This window comes from Cololabis saira, chromosome 8, assembly GCF_033807715.1.
Source record: "Cololabis saira isolate AMF1-May2022 chromosome 8, fColSai1.1, whole genome shotgun sequence".
Taxonomy (NCBI): Eukaryota; Metazoa; Chordata; class Actinopteri; order Beloniformes; family Belonidae; genus Cololabis; species Cololabis saira.
The window spans coordinates 25,165,122-25,186,948 of NC_084594.1; the positions used below are offsets into that span (position 1 = coordinate 25,165,122).

Here is a 21,827-nt window from a genome sequence, read left to right on the forward strand (position 1 = left end):
TTATATCTCACACAACTGCAAATGGATGTTGACTGCTTTAATATTAGATTCCACTGATCTGCAGTGAGAGATGAACCAATGTCCCGTTCCCATTGTGACATTGTGGAAGTAGTGCTGTCAAGCAGAGATGAATTTAGTAATTTATAAATGACTGAAACTGTTCCTCGTCCAGTGGAAGCAGCTCTTAATTTACTATCAAGGACAGTATTAGATCCCATCTTGATTCCTTTAAAATTAAAATGTTTAATAATAGATTTTAACTGAAAATATTCTTCTGCTTTTTCAGTTTTGTGCCATATATCAAATCAGTATAGTCAGTACTCGAGTTGAGGGGGGATGAGGGGGGATGGCATCCCCCCTGAAATAAAAATGGTCAAAATCATCCCCCCTGTAAAACTGCCATCCCTCCTTTCCATCCCTTATGTCATTTCATCAATGAATGTGGTTTTACTGCTATTTCAACATTTAGAGTCATCACCAGAAAAATAACACCAGAAAAATAACTTATTTGACCATTTTCACCTGTTTCAAGTAATTTTTCACTTGAAATAAGTTGAAAAAATCTGCCAATGGGACAAGATTTTTCTTCTCATTACAAGCAATAACATCTTGTTCCACATGCAGATTTTTCTACTTATTTTAAGTAAAAATCTACTTGAAACAGGTGAAAATTGTTGTTTTTTCCAGTGATGAGTCTTGTTTTAAGTGTAATGAGATTGTTTTTACTAAAATGAGACATTTTAACTAGAAATAAGACAAATATTCTCGTTAAGATTTTGAGTTTTTGCAGTGATCCATCTTATTTATCCTGTGAAGGACAGAGGTATATTGAAATTTTTATTGTTGTGTTTTGATGTATTTGATGTAAGCCCAGTGGATATTTAAACCTTACAGAAGGCTGCATTTAACTGCTGCTATGTAATTCCTGCAGTATTTCTGCAGGTGTTTTTGTCAGTGCTATTATTTGTAATATATTATATTATTTGTAATCAGCACAAATGATCTGTCCCCATATGATAAAATCCACCATCCCCCCTGATTGTTTTTTACAACTTGAGTACTGAGTATAGTCATTGTAGATCCCTGCAGGAGCGGCGGTGGAGAAGGTGTGTTCATGACTCCTTGGTATTCACATCAAAATCCTGTTACCCAAGTAAAGTAAATAGCCAGAACAGTAATATGCAAAACATTGCATGAAGTCTATCTGTGATATTTTATTGCGTGTCGTCAGTGAGCGTGACAAAGCCGGGGGGAGGGGTTGTGGGAGGGTTTGCTGGATGATAGTGCCGAGTTTAGCACTTTGCAACATGATCCAGGGAGAGGCAGGGCTCTGCGGCGCCGCGTCCTGCCCCGCCAGCCCACACATGGACTCCCGGCGAGAGCCGCAGTAAAGCTGGGGAATGATAAAGACGTGAGCTCTGCGATCCTGCTCCTCACACACACGGCTGCATGAATGAGCCCACACGAAGCAGAGACAGACATGAGGGTGACGGGAATCGCTGCCTACTGCGGTCTGCGTCAAACCTCCGGCTCCTCCAGGAGATGATGACCTCTGTGCCTCTTATCAAAGGACTTTTGGGGGTTTTTGTGTGATACTTATGCTGCTAAACAGCCAGCAGGGCCGGCGATGGTCCCCCCCATCTTCATCACCACTCCTCTCAGCATCTGCATTGTGAGGAGAAACGTCCTGCGGGAGTGGGGATTTTGAAGGAGGTCAATTTGCTGTATTAGGGCCATAGTTGGATTATCATTTGGTTTTTTTTGCGTTGTTATTATTATTGTCATTACTTTTGCTGTCAACATGAGTTCGCTGTTTTATTCCGACACCCCGCCCGGGCCGGTGACCAGCGCCCTGCGCAACGACCTGGGCTCCAACATCCACGTGCTGAAGACGCTCAACCTGCGCTTCCGCTGCTTCCTCGCCAAAGTGCACGAGCTGGAGCGGAGGAACCAGCTGCTGGAGAGCCAGCTGCAGCAAGCCCTGCAGCGGCCGCAGTACCAGCCCTTCACCCGGGACGTGGCCGTGCAGACGGACGGACCCGAGTCCCGGCTGCCCGGCACCATCTGGAGCTTCACGCACGTCCGCCGGCACGGGGAGCGGCTGGAGACGCTCCGCGGGCCCGGCGTCACCTGGACGCACCCGGACGGAGTCGGGGTGCAGATCGACACCATCACCCCAGAAGTGAGGGCTCTGTACAACGTGCTGGCCAAAGTGAAGAGGGAGAGGGACGAGTACAGGAGAAAGTGAGTAAGAAGTCAGTGGAACTAATTAGGGTTGTCCCGATCAGGATTTTTTCAGCTCCCGATCCCGATCACTTGAGTTTGAGTATCTGCCGATCCCGATTTTTCCCGATCCCGATCCCGATACATTTCCGATACTTTTTCCCGATCAGATACATTTTGGCAATTAATTTAAAAAAAAACAAACAAAAGAGGACTAAAACTCAAATTATCCCAATGTTTCTTTTATTGTCCTTTGGAGAACAACATGGGCATATATTTCAACAAAGTTTATCAGCACTGGTGCCAAAAAATGTAAAAACATGAAATTGTAAACTAAAACAAAAAGTGCAGAATAATGCAATAACAAAAATAAATACATTTAACTTCAAAAGAGGTAGTTGAAAGACATCCAGTCAAACTCACAAACACAAGAAAATTAAAATACTTTTTGGCTTAACCTTAGTGCAACATTCTGAATGGCATGAAATTAATAGCAGCAGCTTAATGCAACATGAACATATATAACATTTCACAATTCGAACATGTAAACCATGTTAGTTCGCTTACTTCGTCACCTTGACGTTAAATGCAACGATATATAAAACGATTTAATAAATAATAAAACATTAATAACTAGGTATGTCCCGATACCTTTTTGACCGATACCGATGTTTTGAAAATGCCGTGATAGGGCCCGATCGATCGGGCGGCCGATCGATCGCGACTACACTAGAACTAATAATAACAAGGCCGTGAGTATAGGCTACTGCTCAAGCTGAGCCTCGGTGCCTTTCTCGTGGCCCTCGTTTGGCCTTAATATGACCTGTGTAATCTGTCTGAATTGGCCGTCCAGCAGATGTGACCTCAATTGGAATGACCCGTGGGCCATGTGTGACACTCTTCAGCACCATAACCAGCTCATGAGTGGCACAGTGTGTCTCTGAATATAATCACACCCTCTAAACACTATTTTTTTGGTCTGTCTTGTGATTTTGCTATAATTACAGTCCAACTAGCAGTCCCCGAACTACTTCAAGTTCAAAGTGTTGAGCTGTTTATAAAGCCAAGCTGTTCAAATGTGCGTCATTAATCAGTATAGCTCTTGGTGACAGACTTGCTTTGCTGGTGGTTCATATCAGGGCTATTGTTTTAAACTGATGGCTTAAATTACACTTAGGTTTGTCATAGCCTTTCTCTGTCTGTGGGAAAACATCATGCCATCAGTCGAGGATGAGAACAGTTGATAATTCGCTGAGATGGATAAACCGTTTTGTTTTTGTATGTGACTTCTCCTTTATCAGGGATTAAAAAAGAAAGAAAAAATGACATCCTGTGTGGATGTTATTGGCCAGTGCTGGTCTGACAGTGCAGTTGGGGAGATAGCGGGCATCAGAGTGATAGAGTTACACTTGAGCCTGTTTTACATGAAGGATGTTAGAGCAGAGGGGACTGCACAGCAGTTTTCTCTCACGCCTTTGAGGAAATTCCTTTGTATGGTTCAGACCCCACCTATTGTTGTTACCCCCACAGAGTCATTTTCACCATCCTTCCTTGAGGACACGCAGCCGGCCGGCCGGTGCGGATGACTGCTAGAAAAAAGATGTGCCTAGCCACCGCTGGCGTCTGCCCGCAGTCATGACAAAAGCCGAGTGGTATTTTAACAGGCCTCTGTCTGGACTATGACAACTACTGATTTCCCTGCGAGCACACACTGACTCAGTCACACAGAATGCGTGTGAGCTTCCCACTCCTCTGGGAAACCGAATATCCTGTCCAGTCATCACTGTAAAACCAGCATATCCTTTTTTGTGCAATCCTGCTTGAGAAGATGAACAGCAGCGCCTGGGATAGCAGCCAAATTGCAGCTGGAATCCAAAAATCTGGATCTCCTCAGTGGGGGCTTTTTCCTTGATAGGTTATTGGAAAAGCACATTTTGTGTGATCAGGGTTTAGGTAGTAAATCAGCTACTGAATGCTTAAACCTTCACCCATAAATTGTAAACAGCCACTAAATAGAGGCTGCTGGTTTGTCAAGGTGCTTTCATTAAAAAAAAGGGTTTTTAACATATTTTTAACATCTAGAAAAGTAAGAAAAAAGAAAAATGTATCTGCTCTTTGTTTTGAGCAGTAATCATCTCTTCCAGCGGCCTCTTGGTTTGGGCTCAGTAATTGCAACACCGAGTTCACTGCCCAGCCGGTTTCGTTCAGTCTAAATCCTCTTTACTACAGTCACGTTTCAGTATTCAATCCCTCACCCTCCCGTCTCGCTGTGCCTTTCTGCTCTGCTCTCTTTGTGAACAGCCATTCCTTCCCTCCGCCCTTCTTCAGGCCTCCCACCCCTCCGCTCCTCTCTGTGTCACATACAGACTGCTTTGTAAGGCGTCTTCGCTCCCCGAGGGTCCCTCCGTCAGTGCTTCCGCACAACCCACGTTGATATATTAAAGTATTACAAGTGTGGACACACACAAGGAGATGGATGGTCTGCTCTGACCAGTTTGCATCATGAAGTACCGAGTTATTTGTTTTTTCTCTTTTTTTATGATCGCCTTTCCCATTTTTTTCCCCCCTAAATCTGAGGAAAGGCAGTGTAATTTAAGCCTTGGGTACTAATGGAGCTGTAAATACGTGTGTTTAGAGACTGCTTTTTTTTTTTTAAATGTATTGTCAGGGTTGTAAAAGCAAACAATAAAAAAAGGGAGTATCCACAAATGTTCAATGCGAAGAAAGTTTTGTAACATCTTGAACTTTATTTCGACTTAAAGAGCATTAAAAGTAAAATATTTCAGTCTGAATCTTTAAATCTGGTTTAGTCGTCAGCGCTATTATGTTCTTACCTGCTGTTTCATCATGAAGACCATTCACTTAGAAAAGCCATGGCTGGAATTACGCTGTTACTAAATAGTACAAATACCTTTCATGTGAGCTGGGTAGTTTTAATTTTAGCTCTTTAACCCTGAGCAGGAATCAGCTGTTCAAAGGTCATCGCTCCAGAAACTCTTAATCGATCTGAATCATATTTCCTAATAATATAATAGAATTGTTTTGTTCTTCTAAAGTTACAGCATGTATTTATAAATCTGAAAAGGCTTTTCAGTTCTTTTGTGGGTTTTAATTAGAAAAATTAATAAATCTTAATTAGAATGTTATTATTCCTTTGCTTTCATCCCTCCTCTGAGGCGAAAGCCTAAACAGAACTCATTAAAGTTAAATGCGGATTGGGATCACTTACATAAAAATGGTCAAATACAGAACTGGCCTTCACTCTCGTTTGCAGAAGCATTGCTGGTTCTGCATGCACGCACAGTGGTTCTTTATGTCTTTTAAACATGTGTATGGACTGGAATACTTTCCAGACACAGACTTCATAAATAAATCAGAACGCTTATGTACGTGTCCATTTATTGCCACAGTGTCTGGACTGTGGGGTTACCCACCTCTCACATTAGCAGACGTCTGGCCATAGGCCAGACTTCTACTGCTCATTCTGACATGTCTGTCACCAGGTCAGTTATTGCTACTAGAATGTTGTGCTGCTTAAGAGAGCATGAAAACAGTGGCTGACATTGATGAGCAAATTTGCAGGCTGACTAAGAAGAGATAGCAGGTCCATCAGTCTGTGACCACGAAGGCAAACTGTACATTTGTTTTGAATTTGCATGATATTTTTATGCAGCGATATTGCATACATGTTTGCTGGATCTGTAGGCAAATAGGGACTTAAACATGGTAAATATGCGTGCAATAATATGCTAATGCAGTTTCAGACACTGGTGTAAATACAGATAAGTGCAGCCTAGTTCATTATAAAGGGGATGCAAGATAAAGCTACAATAGAGAATTTAATCTGCCTCAATGTGGTTTACATGAATATATGCTCAAGAAAGATGTGGAATACAGAAATTGTTTTGAGAGAATAGCTCTGAAGAGTGTTGTAACAACTTTTGAATGTATGAAAGTGCCGTAGTTCAGAGACAAGTCACCATAGTGTTTATGGAGACACACTGGCTTCCAGTTGGGATTTGAACCGGACTTTCTTGTTGATTGCTTTGGCCATTCTTAATTAGATGTCTGTTCCAACGCTGAGTGGAGGCCAAACACCTGTCCTGCTGGATCACACTGCACTTGATCCAGGACGTATAGTGAACTCGATCAGTCTCTGAGACTCCTCTTCTTTCCGCATGAATTATTCACATGTAGCTGAATTTAGCGTGTGAGTGTGTGGATCAATGCCAGGAGATTTTGCTGAGGACACTTTTTCTGTAGCTTTGATTCTGGTGAAGAAAAGTTCAGCTTTTCTCTTGAGGGCAGGATTCAAGCTTGCCTCAGTAAAGAACAAGAAGTAATCACCAACTGAAGTTAAACTGCAACTCCAAAGCTTAAGGCTACAGTTTCAAATATAAGATATCATCATGGAGAGCAGCGGGCTCCACCTCAGCCTTTCTCTCTGGGTGTCTTTGCTGCTGACTTCCTCTGCTTATTATCCAAGCTCTTTATTCAGGAGAAGGATTTTCTGGTGAGGTGTGACCTCGCACAGAGGGTCCAGCATCCATCCAGACCTGCACCGGCTGCAGCCACCGGCACACAGCGGCAGTTCTGCAGCAAGGGCTCTTTAAGTGGAAGACTTCCTGCTGCTGAGACACAGGGAGGCAGAAAAAAGACAGAGCTCAGTTCACTGAGACAATGAGCTTCAGATTAGTCCATACTGTTTCTGACTTCCTGTGTGTGTTCTGTTGAGTTTACAACACGCTTTTGTTTTTCAAGTCCAACTGCTATCTGTGAGTTTATAATCCAGCATCACTGTCCAGTTGAAGTATTCACACATTTGGGAGGTATCATCACCTTCACCTTCTGTAGAAATCTGCATTTCCCACATTGGACCTATTTAAAACTCAAATTTACTGATAGCTGGTTTTGTCTGAGTGATAGGCCTCACAAGGAACCAATTTTGACATTCTATTATGCAACATTATATTTTTGAGATGTTTTTCTTTTTATTAAAAAGAACAATAAACAAATCTGATGTGCGCATTAAAAGGGACAGAATTAATCTGAGGATCTCTGAGAGGACCCAAGATGAAGAAGACAGACAAGAAGCAGATTTCTGTCAACACAAATCTTATTTTCCCTTCCGACTGTCTGAGAAGATAACGTTGTTCTGGCTGATCTGCTTACGGCTCATATTCACCTTCATGTTTGTGGCTTGAGATAAAGATCTGACTGCAAGTTGTAAAAATGAGGGTTGTCAGCTGGGCACACAGAGGACCAAACTGCAATCACATCCCCAAGAATTCCTCATTTAGTGTTTGTTGGACAATTGAAAAGAAACATTATTTTGGCCTGGAGAGCCACAGTTAGTAGGGAAAACGGAAAGGATCGTTAGCTATACCATGACATGATCAGTTACGAGCCTCTCATGGGACTCATTGAGGAGTCCAGGGCGGGAGGATAGTTTTAACGGGATTCAAACCACAGTTTAGACAAGAAAATCTTGACAAATATGTCAACTGTGTTGGAAATTAAAAAGAAAAGGAAATGTGGTCCTCTGGTTTAGTTCACTCAGTCCATGAGTCTGGAGCTAGTGCTGTGCTGTGCACCTGTGCTTGATTATTCATGGGTATTGATACAGCTGAGAGCAATGGCGCATAGCCATATTTAAAAGTGCTGGAATGCACCTGTCCTACGGAACAGAGAGCGCTGACTGGATTGGTGGTTTTACAGGACGATGGGGGGTTGTTGCAAAATCCGTAATCATCCAGACATTTTAGGAATTAACAAATGTCGGTTTAAATGTGCTTGTTTTTAAATGTTCCTGCAGCCTCGTGCAACCTGACGCAGCATCTAGACCCGATAACCTCTGTTTTTGTTTGTCATCCCAGAGGAGGTGCCAGCGTGCCAGGCTCCTCACTAATCAAACACATAAAATCACATGCACGTCCTTCAGTTGTATATAATATTCCGTGTGTGGTAGACAGGAATATGGTGTTTTGAGGGTCTTGACAGCGGTGTTAAATCTGACTCGGTGCTCCAACATGCTCAACCTTAAAATATAGCCGACCAGACGTGTTTTTCCTCTGAGCTCGTTGGTAATGTTAAAGTAGTGAGAAATAAAATGCTTCAGCTGTGTGTGGCAGCATTTTTTATTAAGGCTTTTACAGCCATTAGAAGTATTTGCTGCAGGAGACATATTATTATAGACTATTTTCTCACGTTGGTGCAATATCCTGAAGTCTTAATTAAATGTCTGGAATATGCTTTGGTCAAAGTGCCACAGAGACACAGTTTATCAGCTCATTTTTTCGGCAATGTCTTTATAGCTCGGTTAAGCTTGTTTTAATGGATGGAGTGAGTCAGATTCTCCACCCCTTTTTGCACAACCATGCAGACATACATTTTGGAAGCAATTTACAAATAATAACCCTTGAAGTACTTAATAGTGTAAGAAAACAAAGAGTGACTTACCTGACAGCTCACACAACAAACTGCCAATTTTATTCTAAAATACTTCCATCTCCATTGTCTGCAGGTTAGTGGTGGACAGCCGGTACTCATCACTCTTTTTTTTATTAGGTTTTTGTGGCAAGTCATTCATTGAACCATAAATACAAGTAGAAACCCTGAAGCAATGTAACAGCCATATGGTTTTGTCTGAATCATGGTGTCATTTCTCCATTGTGCAAGCAGCCAGCAATAACAGTAACATGTCAGCCTTGTCCCCGAAGAACCAAAACAAATCAATGATGAATGGGAACTTAAAATTTCTGACTTTCAGGTGGGTGCTGGACATCAATGCAAAAACCAACAAGATGTCAGAGTTCCTAGGGCATGATCAGCATAAGAAAAAGCACGGATGGAGCAATTTACTTTATATCTTTAGTCAACTGCTGTATACAACTACTTAAAACAATTATTAGTAACTTTTATTAGTAGGGCTGCAACTAACGACTATTCTGACAGATGATTAGTCATCAACTATTGAAATGATTAGTCGACTAATTGGATTATGAATCTCATAATTATTAAATGGCTCTTATTTATATTGTTTAAATGGTGTGCTAATTAAAAATAAAAGATAAAAAAGATTAACGCTTCATTCAAAAATACATTTTTGGGGAACTTTGCTTCCAGTCGCTGTGTTGTTCTATCGGCAGGCCCCATATTGTTTACCTGGTGCTGTACTCATTTGCAGATGTGCAACTTTTAGCAGAGATAAGAGGGGAAGAGGATGTCTCACTCTGTTGAAGAACACACATGGTTACAATAGAATAGTGGCTTCAAATCAAATCAAACTTTATTTGTAAAGCACCTTTCATACAAAAAATTTAACACAAAGTGCTTTCCATAAAACATAAACATAAAATGTATTAATGCCCCCCCCCCCTCCCCCTCCCCCCCTCCCCGCACACACACAGACAGACACACAGACACACGCTGCAGACATGGCTAGGCACAGAGGATCCAGGTGAGGAAACGGTAACAGGGAGCCGTCCACGCCAGGAGGTCTCATAGCCTGCAGCTACAAGGGGGGGGGCCCACAGAGACCATCCCGGCCCGGACGGATAGAGGAGTCCACACCACAGCGGTGAAGCCGTGGTGCAGAGCTCCACAACCATCCAGGCCAGAACCACCCCCAGGACGACCCCCTGCAGGCCAGAGTCACTCCCAGCATGGAGGCTCCCCATGAGGAAACACTGGAGCTAAAAGCTACAAAAAAAGCAGGATAAAATACACTAATAGAGTTTAAAAAGTATAACATAACATAAAATCCCAAAAGTATGTCTAGAAAGCAAGATATTAAAAACTAAAGGAATAAGACAGTAAAATGTATAAAATAGACCATAAATAACGACTAAAATATTTAGATAAAACATTAAGATAAAACAATGAAAATAAATTATGATAAAAAAAAGGATAAACTAAATATAAAACAGAGTAGTAAGATCCAATAAAAATAAGGGTGAGCATAAAAAATTTAAAAGAATTAAATGAGTCAGTTAAAAGCCTGATTAAAGAGATGGGTCTTGAGCCTCTTTTTAAAAACATCAACTTAATGCTATTGGCATATGCAACTTCAGCAGAGAGAGGAAGGAGAATAATGCTTCAATCTGTTGAAATGTTTTCTTTTTGTCGAAAATTAAATTTGTTGGTGACTATTTTTATTATCGATTTTTTTTCGACATTTTGCACCCCTAGTAATTAGTAAAGAACAGAAGGGACATCAAAAATGTCAGGCTCTTACCTCTGGAGTACAGCATGGTGTTATTAAAAAAAGGGGAGGTTGGCTGTGATCAGGGTCTGTGATGTCACTGTTTTCTGTAAATCCGAGTGGCCCTTTTGGCGTCTTTTAATGGGCCATTTATGAGATCCAAATGTACATCCTAAAACACATTAAAAGGTGTATGTATTTATTTATTTTTTCATAAATATGTCCATCTTTAGATTTTGTATAGTCCACAGCAGTGAGTACAAGCATGCATGGTTGTTAAAAAGTACTGAAAGGCATCTGTGTTGAACATTTGTGAGCCAAGAGTTTGAGTAAAGTTTTGTTGGGGGACTTTTGCCCATACTGTATATATATAGTTGTCTCACACAACTGTTTGTTTTCAGGTAAATCTGATGGTTTTGGATGATGCTGAGATCTTGAGGACATTGTAGTTTGTTGTTGACTCTGGTGTATATTTTGGATAATTATACTGCTGTTTTTTTAATTTCTGTACAGAAATTGTCACATTTGCTTACAGATTTTACTAGTAAATGAATCCATCCATCCAGTGACCAGTGAATCATTTTCCAGACCGACTGTAGCTCAAACCATATCATACCTCCATCTTCATGCATAAGATTATTTGCATGAAATTCTGTTTCATTTTTCCTCTGAATACATCTCCTATTATAACTTCATGACTTGTTTTGAAAGCTCACTCGGCTTGTACAGATGTCCTCTTGCAAGATTCTGAGGTGAAATTTGGTCATGAGGAATCAGGAAAGATCTTCTCCTGATGACCTTTCCATGGAAACCTCCCACATGCTTGTGACTGCCATTTCTAAATGAAATTATCAACTGATCATTAGCTGCTTTTGCTTTATTAGTCATTTTACTTGTCACAGCGGAGATATTTTTTAGAGCAGCCCATCTCCATTGACTTTTGGGAAATGGTTTGAAGAGTCTGATGGTTTGAAGTAGGCATTGTAACAACCACTCAACAAATGAAACATTTCTTCTCTCTTCTCCAAAGTCTGAGCCAATCCTTTCTTTTCAGATTTGAGAATGTATGCATTGCAGTTTGCTACATGTGAAAAATAATACCGTTTTCATTATTAAGAGTTCCTTATGTTGTTGGTTGATTTTCCAGCTATTAACACGTGTAACTAAAACCTGGTTTCGATTCACTTTCATGCTAACCCCAGGGCTTTTTCAGTTATAAATATAAAAACTCTGAGCCCACAGTGAACATCTTGGCCGGGTCTTGGATTAGTCCAGTGCTTTGTGGTATAAACAATGCCCATTCTTAACTTTCTAAACAACTTTATGGAAACGTATCATGGACTGGGTTTGACTCCCGGTGATCTCAGAAGGATCAGTGGTGCACCCTCAATTGAATCATCGGGAAACAGGTGTGTGTACAGAGCTACAAAAGTTATTTTGTTAAACTTGATGTCTGTACCCACCCTGACCACGGAGGATTTGTCCCAAAAGTGAGCATTTTCATCATTTTTTTTCTTTTCTTTTAAATGGGGTGTTGACTCCCAGTGCAGCTCCACCCAAATATGGCCCAGGCTTGCAAGTTATTGTTGGTGTTCTCATTCTTTTGTGCTTCCAAGGAACCACACAAACCCATGTCATTTGTCAAGCACAAAATCCATGACTGTTAGATCCCCTGCGTAAAGTGATTTGACAAGTCTAAAATGAATATTCTGCTTTTTCAGTACAGAAGTGTTATTTGTTGGATGAGGTGTGGAGTGAGTTTGAGGTGTCCAATGTGAAGACTGCAGGGAAAAACGCTCTGTCGCCGACACTCCTGCACAGTGTAAAGATGTAATGCACTGATAGATTGTAATTTGTTATTTTTTTGCAATTCAGAGAGAGAAAACAAAGATGCAGTCAATGATTTATATCACATATGACCTCTCCAGGATGTAGTCCTTCCCTTCGGCCAAAGAGAGCAGAGACAGACTCCAGCGGCTCTCTGGGAACATGAATACGAATCTTTACATCTCTGGCCGTTCTTCTCACTAAGGTGTATAACTTCCAGTTATCATAACCATAAAAAAAAAAAAACTATTCATACCTCTGGCTGTTTTCACTGTGGCAACACCTTTGCAAGTCTGTACAGCTTGAAGAATCGCTGACATTAAGTTACAAAAGCAATTATCTCTTCTTTCAGGGGAGATTTAGGTCAAACCTATTAGATGAAAACTACAGGTAGTTACGCAGAAATACTTATGTGTTCGTCACATACCTCCAGGGTTTGCAGCTAATCTGCCATCAGGCCAGAGGAGCGGGGCTAAGCACAGTCTTTGGAGAGTTAAGCAATCATGCGCACGGTGAAAACAAGTCACACTCACACACCTTTGTTATCGGGACAGAAAATGACAGTGTTGTGAGGCCCGGACAGGACGGGGGATTAAACATGTTGTGACACCAGCTCTGCTGGGCCACTAGTATGAAGGGAGGATCTGTTGATGTTGTACCAAATCCTTAGATCAGTGTCACATAACTGCCGTTACTGTCTTGTCCCTAAAGAACATCAGCAACATAATTAACAACCAGGTTATTTTCTCAGTCTTGCCGTTTGTCCATGTTGTTGTTCTGTCTGAACCTGATTCTCAAAAGCTCCTCGAATGTGGAAGTCCATGAAAAATCCCTCCACTGCGCATGGATTTATAGAGTTTATACGCAGATTATGTGAAGTTTTAGGCTCCTGAAGAATCATTAAGATCCTCAGACACAAATAGAGTTCCAGTTATATCAACTTTAACGATGACGCAGATATCTGGTCTTCGACAGAAAACATCTCACCTTTGCATTTATACATGTAATGCAGATATTCAAAACAAACATGGCTTTACCGGTTCAACATTTGCATCCCAGAAGTTTTTGATAAAACACTTCATCTATAAATGCAGCCATGCAAACAAGAGCCAGATGACAGAATACTGCCAAGTTCTTATCGAATAACATTTTTGCACTGTTAGTCATTGTATAGAGTCAACGTACTAATTCACTTGAGAGTTTTTTCATTAAGACAAATCTAGCAACTCCCTTTATGCACAAAGTGACAGGAGTAAATAATCCAATCATTGCTGATTAGCCTACTTGTGTTTACAAAAGTAAATAAATGAAAACAAAAGAAAGAGAAAGTGCAATAAAAGACTTCAGATGTTAGATTTATGTACACCTTTCTACAGTTAAAGACTACTGGCATGTTCATTTTCCACATATCCAGGAAACGACCTTTGTTTTTGCAAATAAAGCTCTGAATGGTTTTTGATCGTCCGCTGAGACTCAACAAACTTGGCAGGAACGCTGTTTCAGGCATTTCCCAGAACTGGCTGCAGTTCTTACGTGGATTTTGGCTCCTTCACTGTTTTCTTTCTCCTCATATAATCCCAGACCACCTTGATAATATTTAAAGGAAATATCTTAAATGAAAAATAAGATGATCAAGAGTAAAAAATATAGAAGTTAAAAAACACGCAGAACATGAATCTGAGAGAAATATTCATTAACAGAAGAAAATGTGAGGAATGTTTTTCCGTGGGACCGCCCAGATTTTGATAAAAGTTTTTTGGATATCCTCCCTGAGTGAAATGCCGGTCAAAGATAAAACGAGCAGTGCGGTATGATCTAATTACAAACAGACTTGTTTAAACATTAAAAACATGAGAAAAAAACATTGTTTTGATCATGTTTCATAAGAAAAATTACCCTCTCAGGCCAAAACATTTCATTCATATCTGCATGTTCAATATATGTTCAATATATGTTCAAAAAGCAAAAGTAACAAATACAATATTATTAAAAAATTCATTGGCTGGTGTATTACCATGCGCTAGTTTGTTTATTTTCATATGATCTTGCCTTTTGCTATTATTCATATTTATACCTCACATACTGTCTCGTTGCATATATTGAACTTACTGTAATATTCATTGAAATAATTTGGTTTGAGAAGTTTATTTTTTCTCATGAAATATGAATTAAAACAGTTGCTTACTAAAATTGAATGAATCAAATTTTCTCACCAGTTAAGCTCACGTTTCCGTGTTGGTTTTTATTTTTGCTTGTTTGTTTGTTTTCTTATGAAATAACAGCCCTCAGGCGTAAGAATAACAAACTTCTTAGAGATGACATGTGCATGACACGATAGTCAGAATTTCATGTGCATGCATATAAAATACTGCTTTCTTTGAGGAAAGCTGGACCAACACGTGCGTCCGTGTCTTGGAGTGTCTCATTATGGATATTTATCGAGGTTATAGAGGAGGAAGATAAAATGAATCTGAGCGGGGAGATGAAATGGATGTGACTTTGGGCTGCTGTCTCCTCAGCAGAGACGGTGCAGCCAGACGGGGGGGTCATGAACCACTTTCACAAACCAGTGTGATCCATTTCATACGACTGCTTCATTAGCGTTCCACATGTCTCACTGTGGAGTCTGGGGAGGATATAGATTACAGAGCGTCCTGACATTCAATCGATGACCTACTATAGCTCTACTCAGGTAAAAAAGGCCTTGCTCACTATTTCACATCTCGGTGCTGCAGATGAGTGTTTCCAGCAATGTCTTCCTTTGAATAAGAGTAAAAATGGCTCATATTTTCAGTGTTATAAGGATGACTAACGCTGCCGTTGTGGAGAAGACGTTTCAGACACATCAACAGAGCTCTGTTGGAAACATCCTGTGTGCTCTGGACCCTGACATGTGATTTATCAAAGCTGTTGGTGGCTTCGCTGCGTACGAGCAAATGGGCTGGTGTTTGTCTTGTTTGTAGCCGTGTGTGTTGATTCCCTCTCCTATTATCATCCGTTGCTTCCTGTTCTGCTCTCTGAAGGATTCATTGTAGCTCTTCATAGTGTTTAGTCTAAGATATTCCTTTTCAGAACCTGATTTTAAGGAGATACATGTCATGATTTGCAACTTTAAACATTACATTTGAGATAAATCAGGACAAAGTAGCACTGGCATGTTTTGAAATCATGAAGTGGATTTAAATAAAAAGCTTTAGGTAAAGCAGGGAGGACCTGTGTTTGATCTTATAATCTCATGCCTTACCATTGAGAACCTCCACAAACCAACACTTTCCAGCATGCTTTAGTTTAAACAGGGTGTTGTCTGGCTCTAAATGTCATTAGGGATGAGCCACAGAGGCTTTCTGGTATTAAATGCAACCACGCCTCAAAGTGTCCTCATGCTCCCGTTGGTGTTTTTATTTACAGCATGTTACTTAAGATTATTATGCACAACAACGCTTGATAAATGTTAAATCATTATCTTTTTCTGTGCCAAAAAAAATATTGTGGTTTTAGCAAAGAAAAAGTGAAACTTGTTATCATTGGCATAATATCACCATTAATCGTTTAATTATTTTATCCTGCTTCGTCTTGTTCTGGGTTGCAGATCCTGTCTTCTCTGTCATCGAATTTAGATGGATAATAAATCATTATCAGTGACTTGAAGGCATCACAGAGAACACTAGAATCAATAAGAATCAAGCTTGAGAATATTAGTGCATCATGATTTGGTCGCATGCATGATGTTACATTAGGAGTGCTCTGTAGTCTCAGGTGCCGTGATGGGAGAGCAGCGAGGCAGCGAGGCAGCGAGGCAGCGAGGCACTTCGCGTGCAAACGTGACTCCCATACACACTGGAAAGGGCAGGGAGTGTTCGTTGGCAAGTACTGCAGGAATGCTATTGTTAAACACAAAAAAAAAATGTCTGAGAAGTTGTCTGTCTGATGGGAACAACTTTCTGTTCTGTTTCCAACTAACATGCAGTAACATATTACCTTACATTTCAGTAATGGGCTGGGATTAGATGGAACATGCAGTGCAGCGACTCTCATACATATAAGATGCATTTGAATCATTATGTTGTGGACTAACCATTTAATTTGCATATATCCTGAAGTGACAGACCTGTAACATCACAGTTTTGAGGTTTATTTGAGAGAGCCTTCCTTGACAGTAAACAAATGAGGTGACACAGGCTCCAACTCTCCTGCCGTCTTTGACCTTGTAAGGAGACTCCCGGTGTGTTCGCTTTGACTCATTCACGCCAAAGGTACAGGAATACAAGCCCCAGGGCTAAAGCGAAGAGCTTTATGAGCTTTATTTGAATAAACAATTCTTATCTGGATGCTTGCAAATATTTCATAGTCTTTGGACCTTTATGGACTGCTGATTCTTTAAACTGCTCCTGATAAATGTGGGAGTATGGAGCTTAAATGACTCCATACTCATTTGATAGATGATATATTGTTACTGTATCAAGGCTTATCTCCTGCCCCCCCCCCCCCCCCCCCCCCCACCTCCCATGGGTACAATTAATAGTGTTGTCCAGTTACCCGCAGACTGAACGAATGGACTAAGGTAGAGTTTCAGGAAGTGACAACACTAAGGGATGCAGATGCTTTGACGAGCGTGCGTCTGCAGAGGATGTGGCGCATTCGCGAACTCCAATGACCTCACCCAGAGTCCTGCGGCAGACGGGCCGAGCGTTGTGGACACAGTAAAGACCCACCGCCAGCATTTTTAGAGAAAGGCTTCAGTCTCAGACTGAGCTGGCAAGCACTGCCGAGGAATACTTCTCCCTAATTAGACAGCGTTCATTCTGTGGGTCCTGAATAGAAGTGAGGCTCTGTTCTGTTGGGGGAAGCAAATGTTTAGTAACACATGTTTCAACCGCTGCTTTTGCTGGTGTTTCTTCATCATAAAGCCTAATAACCAGTGGTCTTCACATATCAGCGTATGGTCTGGCATGTGCTACCTACCCCGCCTCAGCCCGTCTTCTCTAACTCTCTCTCACACAAATAGGAACCCCCACCCTCATCTGCTTTTATCCTCCATGTGGTCCACAGTGGCTCCTTGTCACATGAGTGTCTGCCACTGGCCCATTACTTCATACTTCTGAATGAGTCTCCTCTTCATTCTGGCCCTCAAACTGTCTTTTAAGAAGCGTCTGTGACTCAGCATGGAGGTCATCTCATATCTCACAGGGAAGGGTGTGTCATCGGAGCATTGCTGGTGCAAAATGCTGAGCCCTCTTGAGTTGTATGCGCGATACGTACTGCAAGACGGTTCAATTCGCTCATGATTTTGTTTATATTTATAGCTGCAGGAGGGTCATGTGACAAGCGGGAAAGAGAGATAGAGGAATACGAACTGTATCGCTAATCGTAGCTTGCAGCCAATCAGAGGGTCTCATAATTTGTTTTAGCAAAACTGTGATGTTGAATTGGAGGGATATTTGATGCAAGCAGCTTGGACCGACTGTTATAAGATTCTATATGGGCATTCATGTTCAGTGAAGGAATGCTATTACTAGGGATGGGCGGTATGGACTAAAAAATGTATCACGATAATTTCTGGCATTTATCCCAATAATGATAAAAATGACGATAAAAAAAATACCAATTCAACTCCATCTTTTTAACTATAAATATATCTCGCTCTCAGATCCGCCATGTTTGTTACACAAAAACCTCATCAACAGGAATTTATCTTTCTTTCTTTCTTTCTTTCTTTCTTTCTTTCTTTCTTTCTTTCTTTCTTTCTTTCTTTCTTTCTTTCTTTCTTTCTTTCTTTCTTTCTTTCTTTCTTTCTTTCTTTCTTTCTTTCTTTCTTTCTTTCTTTCTTTCTTTCTTTCAGGCTCATTTCCTTCCTTCCTTCCTTTTTCCCTTCCTTCCTCCTTTCCTTGTTTTCTCCCTTCCTTCTCCCCTTTCCTTCCTTCTTTCTTTTTTCCCTTCCTTCCTTCTTTCCTCCTGCTCTCTCCTTCCTTCTTCCCTTCCTCATTTTCTCCCTTCCTTCCTTCTTTCCTTGTTTTCTCCCTTCCTTCCTTCTTTCCTTGTTTTCTTCCTTCTTTCCTTGTTTTCTTCCTTCCTTCCTTCCTTCCTTCCTTCCTTCCTTCCTTCCTTCCTTCCTTCCTTCCTTCCTTCCTTCCTTCCTTCCTTCCTTCACGTACGTTGTGCGTGGATTTAACGCAGAACCATAAATCAGCTTTACACAAAAATGGGAATTTATCATTTTTACCGCGAGATGACAAATTCTTATCGTGAGGAATTTTTTTGACGGTATATCGTGAACGGTAAAATATGGCCCATTCCTAGCTATTACCCTACTGATAACATTTAAGTGTTATCAGCATATCCACTTTTGAATGAACTTTAAAAACATTTGTGATTCCTGATTTGCACAAATGGTGAAAAAAAAACATAAAAAGAAGCAATCAACTAATGCTGACCTCAACTTAAACTTACACGTGATTTTAAGGTTGCAGATCAATTTCCAGACTTGTAAGAAAATCATGCAGAGTGCTGCTTGAGTCGGGGTACACTCCCCTCATATCAGCTGTTGGGTGTAAGGTTTAAATCAGATAAAATCTTCCACATCTTTTTTTTTTCTTGCTTTTTTGATATCAACACAAGTCTTCGGTCTTGTTTCATGTGAATCGTGTCGTCTCATGACTCGATTAGTCAGGAGCATTGTTGACCTTTCATTCACCAAAGAATCTGGTTGTAGCGGTGAGAATAGTGACTAATCTCTGTGAAATCTTTAGTATGCACCTTAAATATCTGGCTTATTATGTTTAAATGAGAGAGGGTGTGACATGTTGGTTGTTTTTTGCAAGTTATGTGGTGTGTACAGTTGTACAGTTGGTAAACCAGCAGTGATGAAAGTATATGTGTAATGCTGGATGGATGGATGGATGGATGGATGATAAATGGATGGATGGATGGATGGATGGATGGATGGATGGATGGATGGATGGATGATAAATGGATGGATGATGGATGTTAAAGCTGCTCATCAAATGCTACAAATTATGACAAAGTTTGACTGTTATTACATCATTAATCAGTCTGGCCATCCGTCTTCATTAGAAAACAGTTTTTTACAACACATACAGTAAATTGATGAGTAAATAACTCAAGGAGTCAAGAGATTCAGCACAGTCCCTCAGCTCATCGGCACCACCAAATATAACCATTTATATCTTACTTTTGTTGGAGATAGAGAAAGAGATGTCACACCTTTATACAGTGAGGTTGTTTATCATAAGATATGGAGGTGGAAATGTATGATCAATTTACGGCATCATTGTGACATAATGTGTTCTTGCCAAGGATTACAGGTCACGCCCTGAATTTATCACTCTAAACTTGAAGGAAAGCAAATTGTTTTGTAACTCAAGGTCAAAGACTGAAGTAGCATTTTAAAGTGTGCCAGAAAGTATTTTATTTCATGAATGAATAAAGCTTTGTTGCAGCAAATCAGAATTTTCACACAAAGGTAAATACATTTTTAGTACAGGTTCAGTCACATGATTTTTTTCTCTGTCAAATATTTTCAATTGTTTTAAACTGTTGTAAAGTACGGTAAAAGCAAACGTCTCCTGAAAGCCCAAAACGTCAGAAGCATTGAAGCATGCCAGGATGAAGGAATGCAGGCTTCGGCAGACAAACGCCACCCTGCTTTCACCTAAAAGTTCAAAGACTATTTACGAGGGATCGTTGTTGTGTTTGTAAAAGGCTGTGGCTCCATTCCTACGTATAGCTTTTTTTTTCTCTTCCAACAATGGGTTTGTAAAGATGACAAAGGAGGAGGAAACAAAAGAGATAAAATATAGGGGAGTGGGTGTGGTCCCACCCTGGCATGGACGCTTTGTAATTCAAGATGGGAGTAGTATCACACAGAAGTACCAATACCCCGCACGCTGGGCCCCTGGGAAGAACTGGACCCGACAGTAACTGACCTACGTCTGTGTCCTGTGTTGCAGATGGGAGGAGGAGCTGTCCAAGCGGCAGCAGCTGGAGTCTGCGGTGGAATCTCTGCAGCAGGTGGGGAAACATAAACGTGACATGACATGTCTTGCCAACCTACACATGCATAGATTTTTTAAATGTCAGAAATCTTGCCAGAGGTTGTTCACTAAGTGAAAACATAAAAAAGGGGGAAGATTGGTTGCGTGCGATTTCAAAATTCTGCTGAATGTGGCATCAGGAGAGTAAAAGCCAGAAGCATGTGTCCAGTCAGAAAAAACAACATTACAAACCCATCAAGAGGAGTCTGCTGGCCTAGATATAGATATGAACCTGGAATATCACCGGCAGTGTACCATTATCTCTGCTCAGAGCAGGCAAAAGGAAATAGATGGAGAGGGAAAATCAATTTCAGGTGTCACACCTCAGGGCCGTACCACAACCACAACATGAAGATGAAATCCCAGCTGGTGCTAGTAGCTCATCTAGTTGGGATCTTACCCTTTTTTTCTGCTTTTGCACAAATCGATCGGTGACAGCATGCGTGTTTGTCTTGGATTCTGGGTCAGCAGATAGATATGTGGACCTCGCCCCCACCTCCCCGTGAGGGTTTTAACCCTCCAGAGCACAGGCAGATGTCGCTTTGCAAGAGACGGAAACCTATGCAGAGATAGTAAATTCAACAGAAAAGCCGGACAATTGGTGGCATCTGCTGAGTTTATACAGGAGCGTAACCTGGCACTGGTTGTGACCAATCATTAAGCAGCATTAGTCTTCATTTTAGCCTGTGGAACAACTTACCTCTGAACTGTTGAGTCTGTGTTTAGTTAGACATCTGTTTGGCTTGAAAATGATGGCCGTGACGGGTTTTTCAAGCTCCCGAGAAAAGGCCTCAGAGACTATGAGGTTCTGAAATAGAGAAATGACCAGAATGTTGCCTAAAGTTGGGACTGAAATGAATGCTTGGGGAGTTTTAGGGAGTTACTGTAATAATGTTACTACTGTCGTCACAGAGAATTTGACAGGAAAGTTTATACTACTACTCTCACATCTCTTTTAGTCTACCTGGGGAAATAAAGTAGTTCAGCACATAAATACCTGCAAAAATGCAATGTTTGCAGGTGGGAGTTATTGCAAAAATTCAAATACTTTTTTTTATGCTTTGGTCCTATGTGTGGAACAAGATTCAACTCGCTTCAGGTATAAGTGAGTTAAAGTATTACATTCTAATACTAAATATTAAAATAGTCAAGTATTACATTTTTGCTGGTCATCGTGCAAAGCTAAGCATGTGGCTCAGCATTTACAGTAAAAACAGGAGGATGGTATCAGTTTTCTTATCCAACTCTGAAAAAAGAAAGTCAATAAATGTAAATTTAAAACATGCTGGACTGTTTCCTGTACTTTGTGGCATATCTAGTTAAGCATATAATTTGGATATTTAAGTGATATTAACCAGTGGCCTTTGGGGTGTTAATCTTAACAGTAAACAACTTTTAATGTTATTACATCATTTTTATCAGTAAAAGCTTCATTTGCGTAGACACGCCTTATCTGGCTGTAACTTGGATATGAAATGTTTATCACATACCTATGCATGCGTGTTTGTTATAAAGCTTTTTAA

General features: G+C 40.7%; 1 protein-coding gene across 3 annotated transcripts in view; it reads left to right on the forward strand.

Moving 5' to 3' along the window:
* The first annotated feature begins 1,290 nt into the window (after window positions 1-1,290).
* iffo2b (intermediate filament family orphan 2b) overlaps window positions 1,291-21,827 on the forward strand; it is a 29,946-nt gene continuing 9,409 nt past the window's right edge. For all 3 annotated transcript variants that reach the window (XM_061727397.1, XM_061727398.1, XM_061727399.1), the window contains exons 1-2: window positions 1,291-2,244; window positions 20,221-20,281. In XM_061727397.1, the coding sequence (XP_061583381.1) occupies window positions 1,802-2,244; window positions 20,221-20,281 (504 nt within the window). In that variant the 5' untranslated portion in view covers window positions 1,291-1,801. The remainder of the gene's footprint in view (window positions 2,245-20,220; window positions 20,282-21,827) is intronic.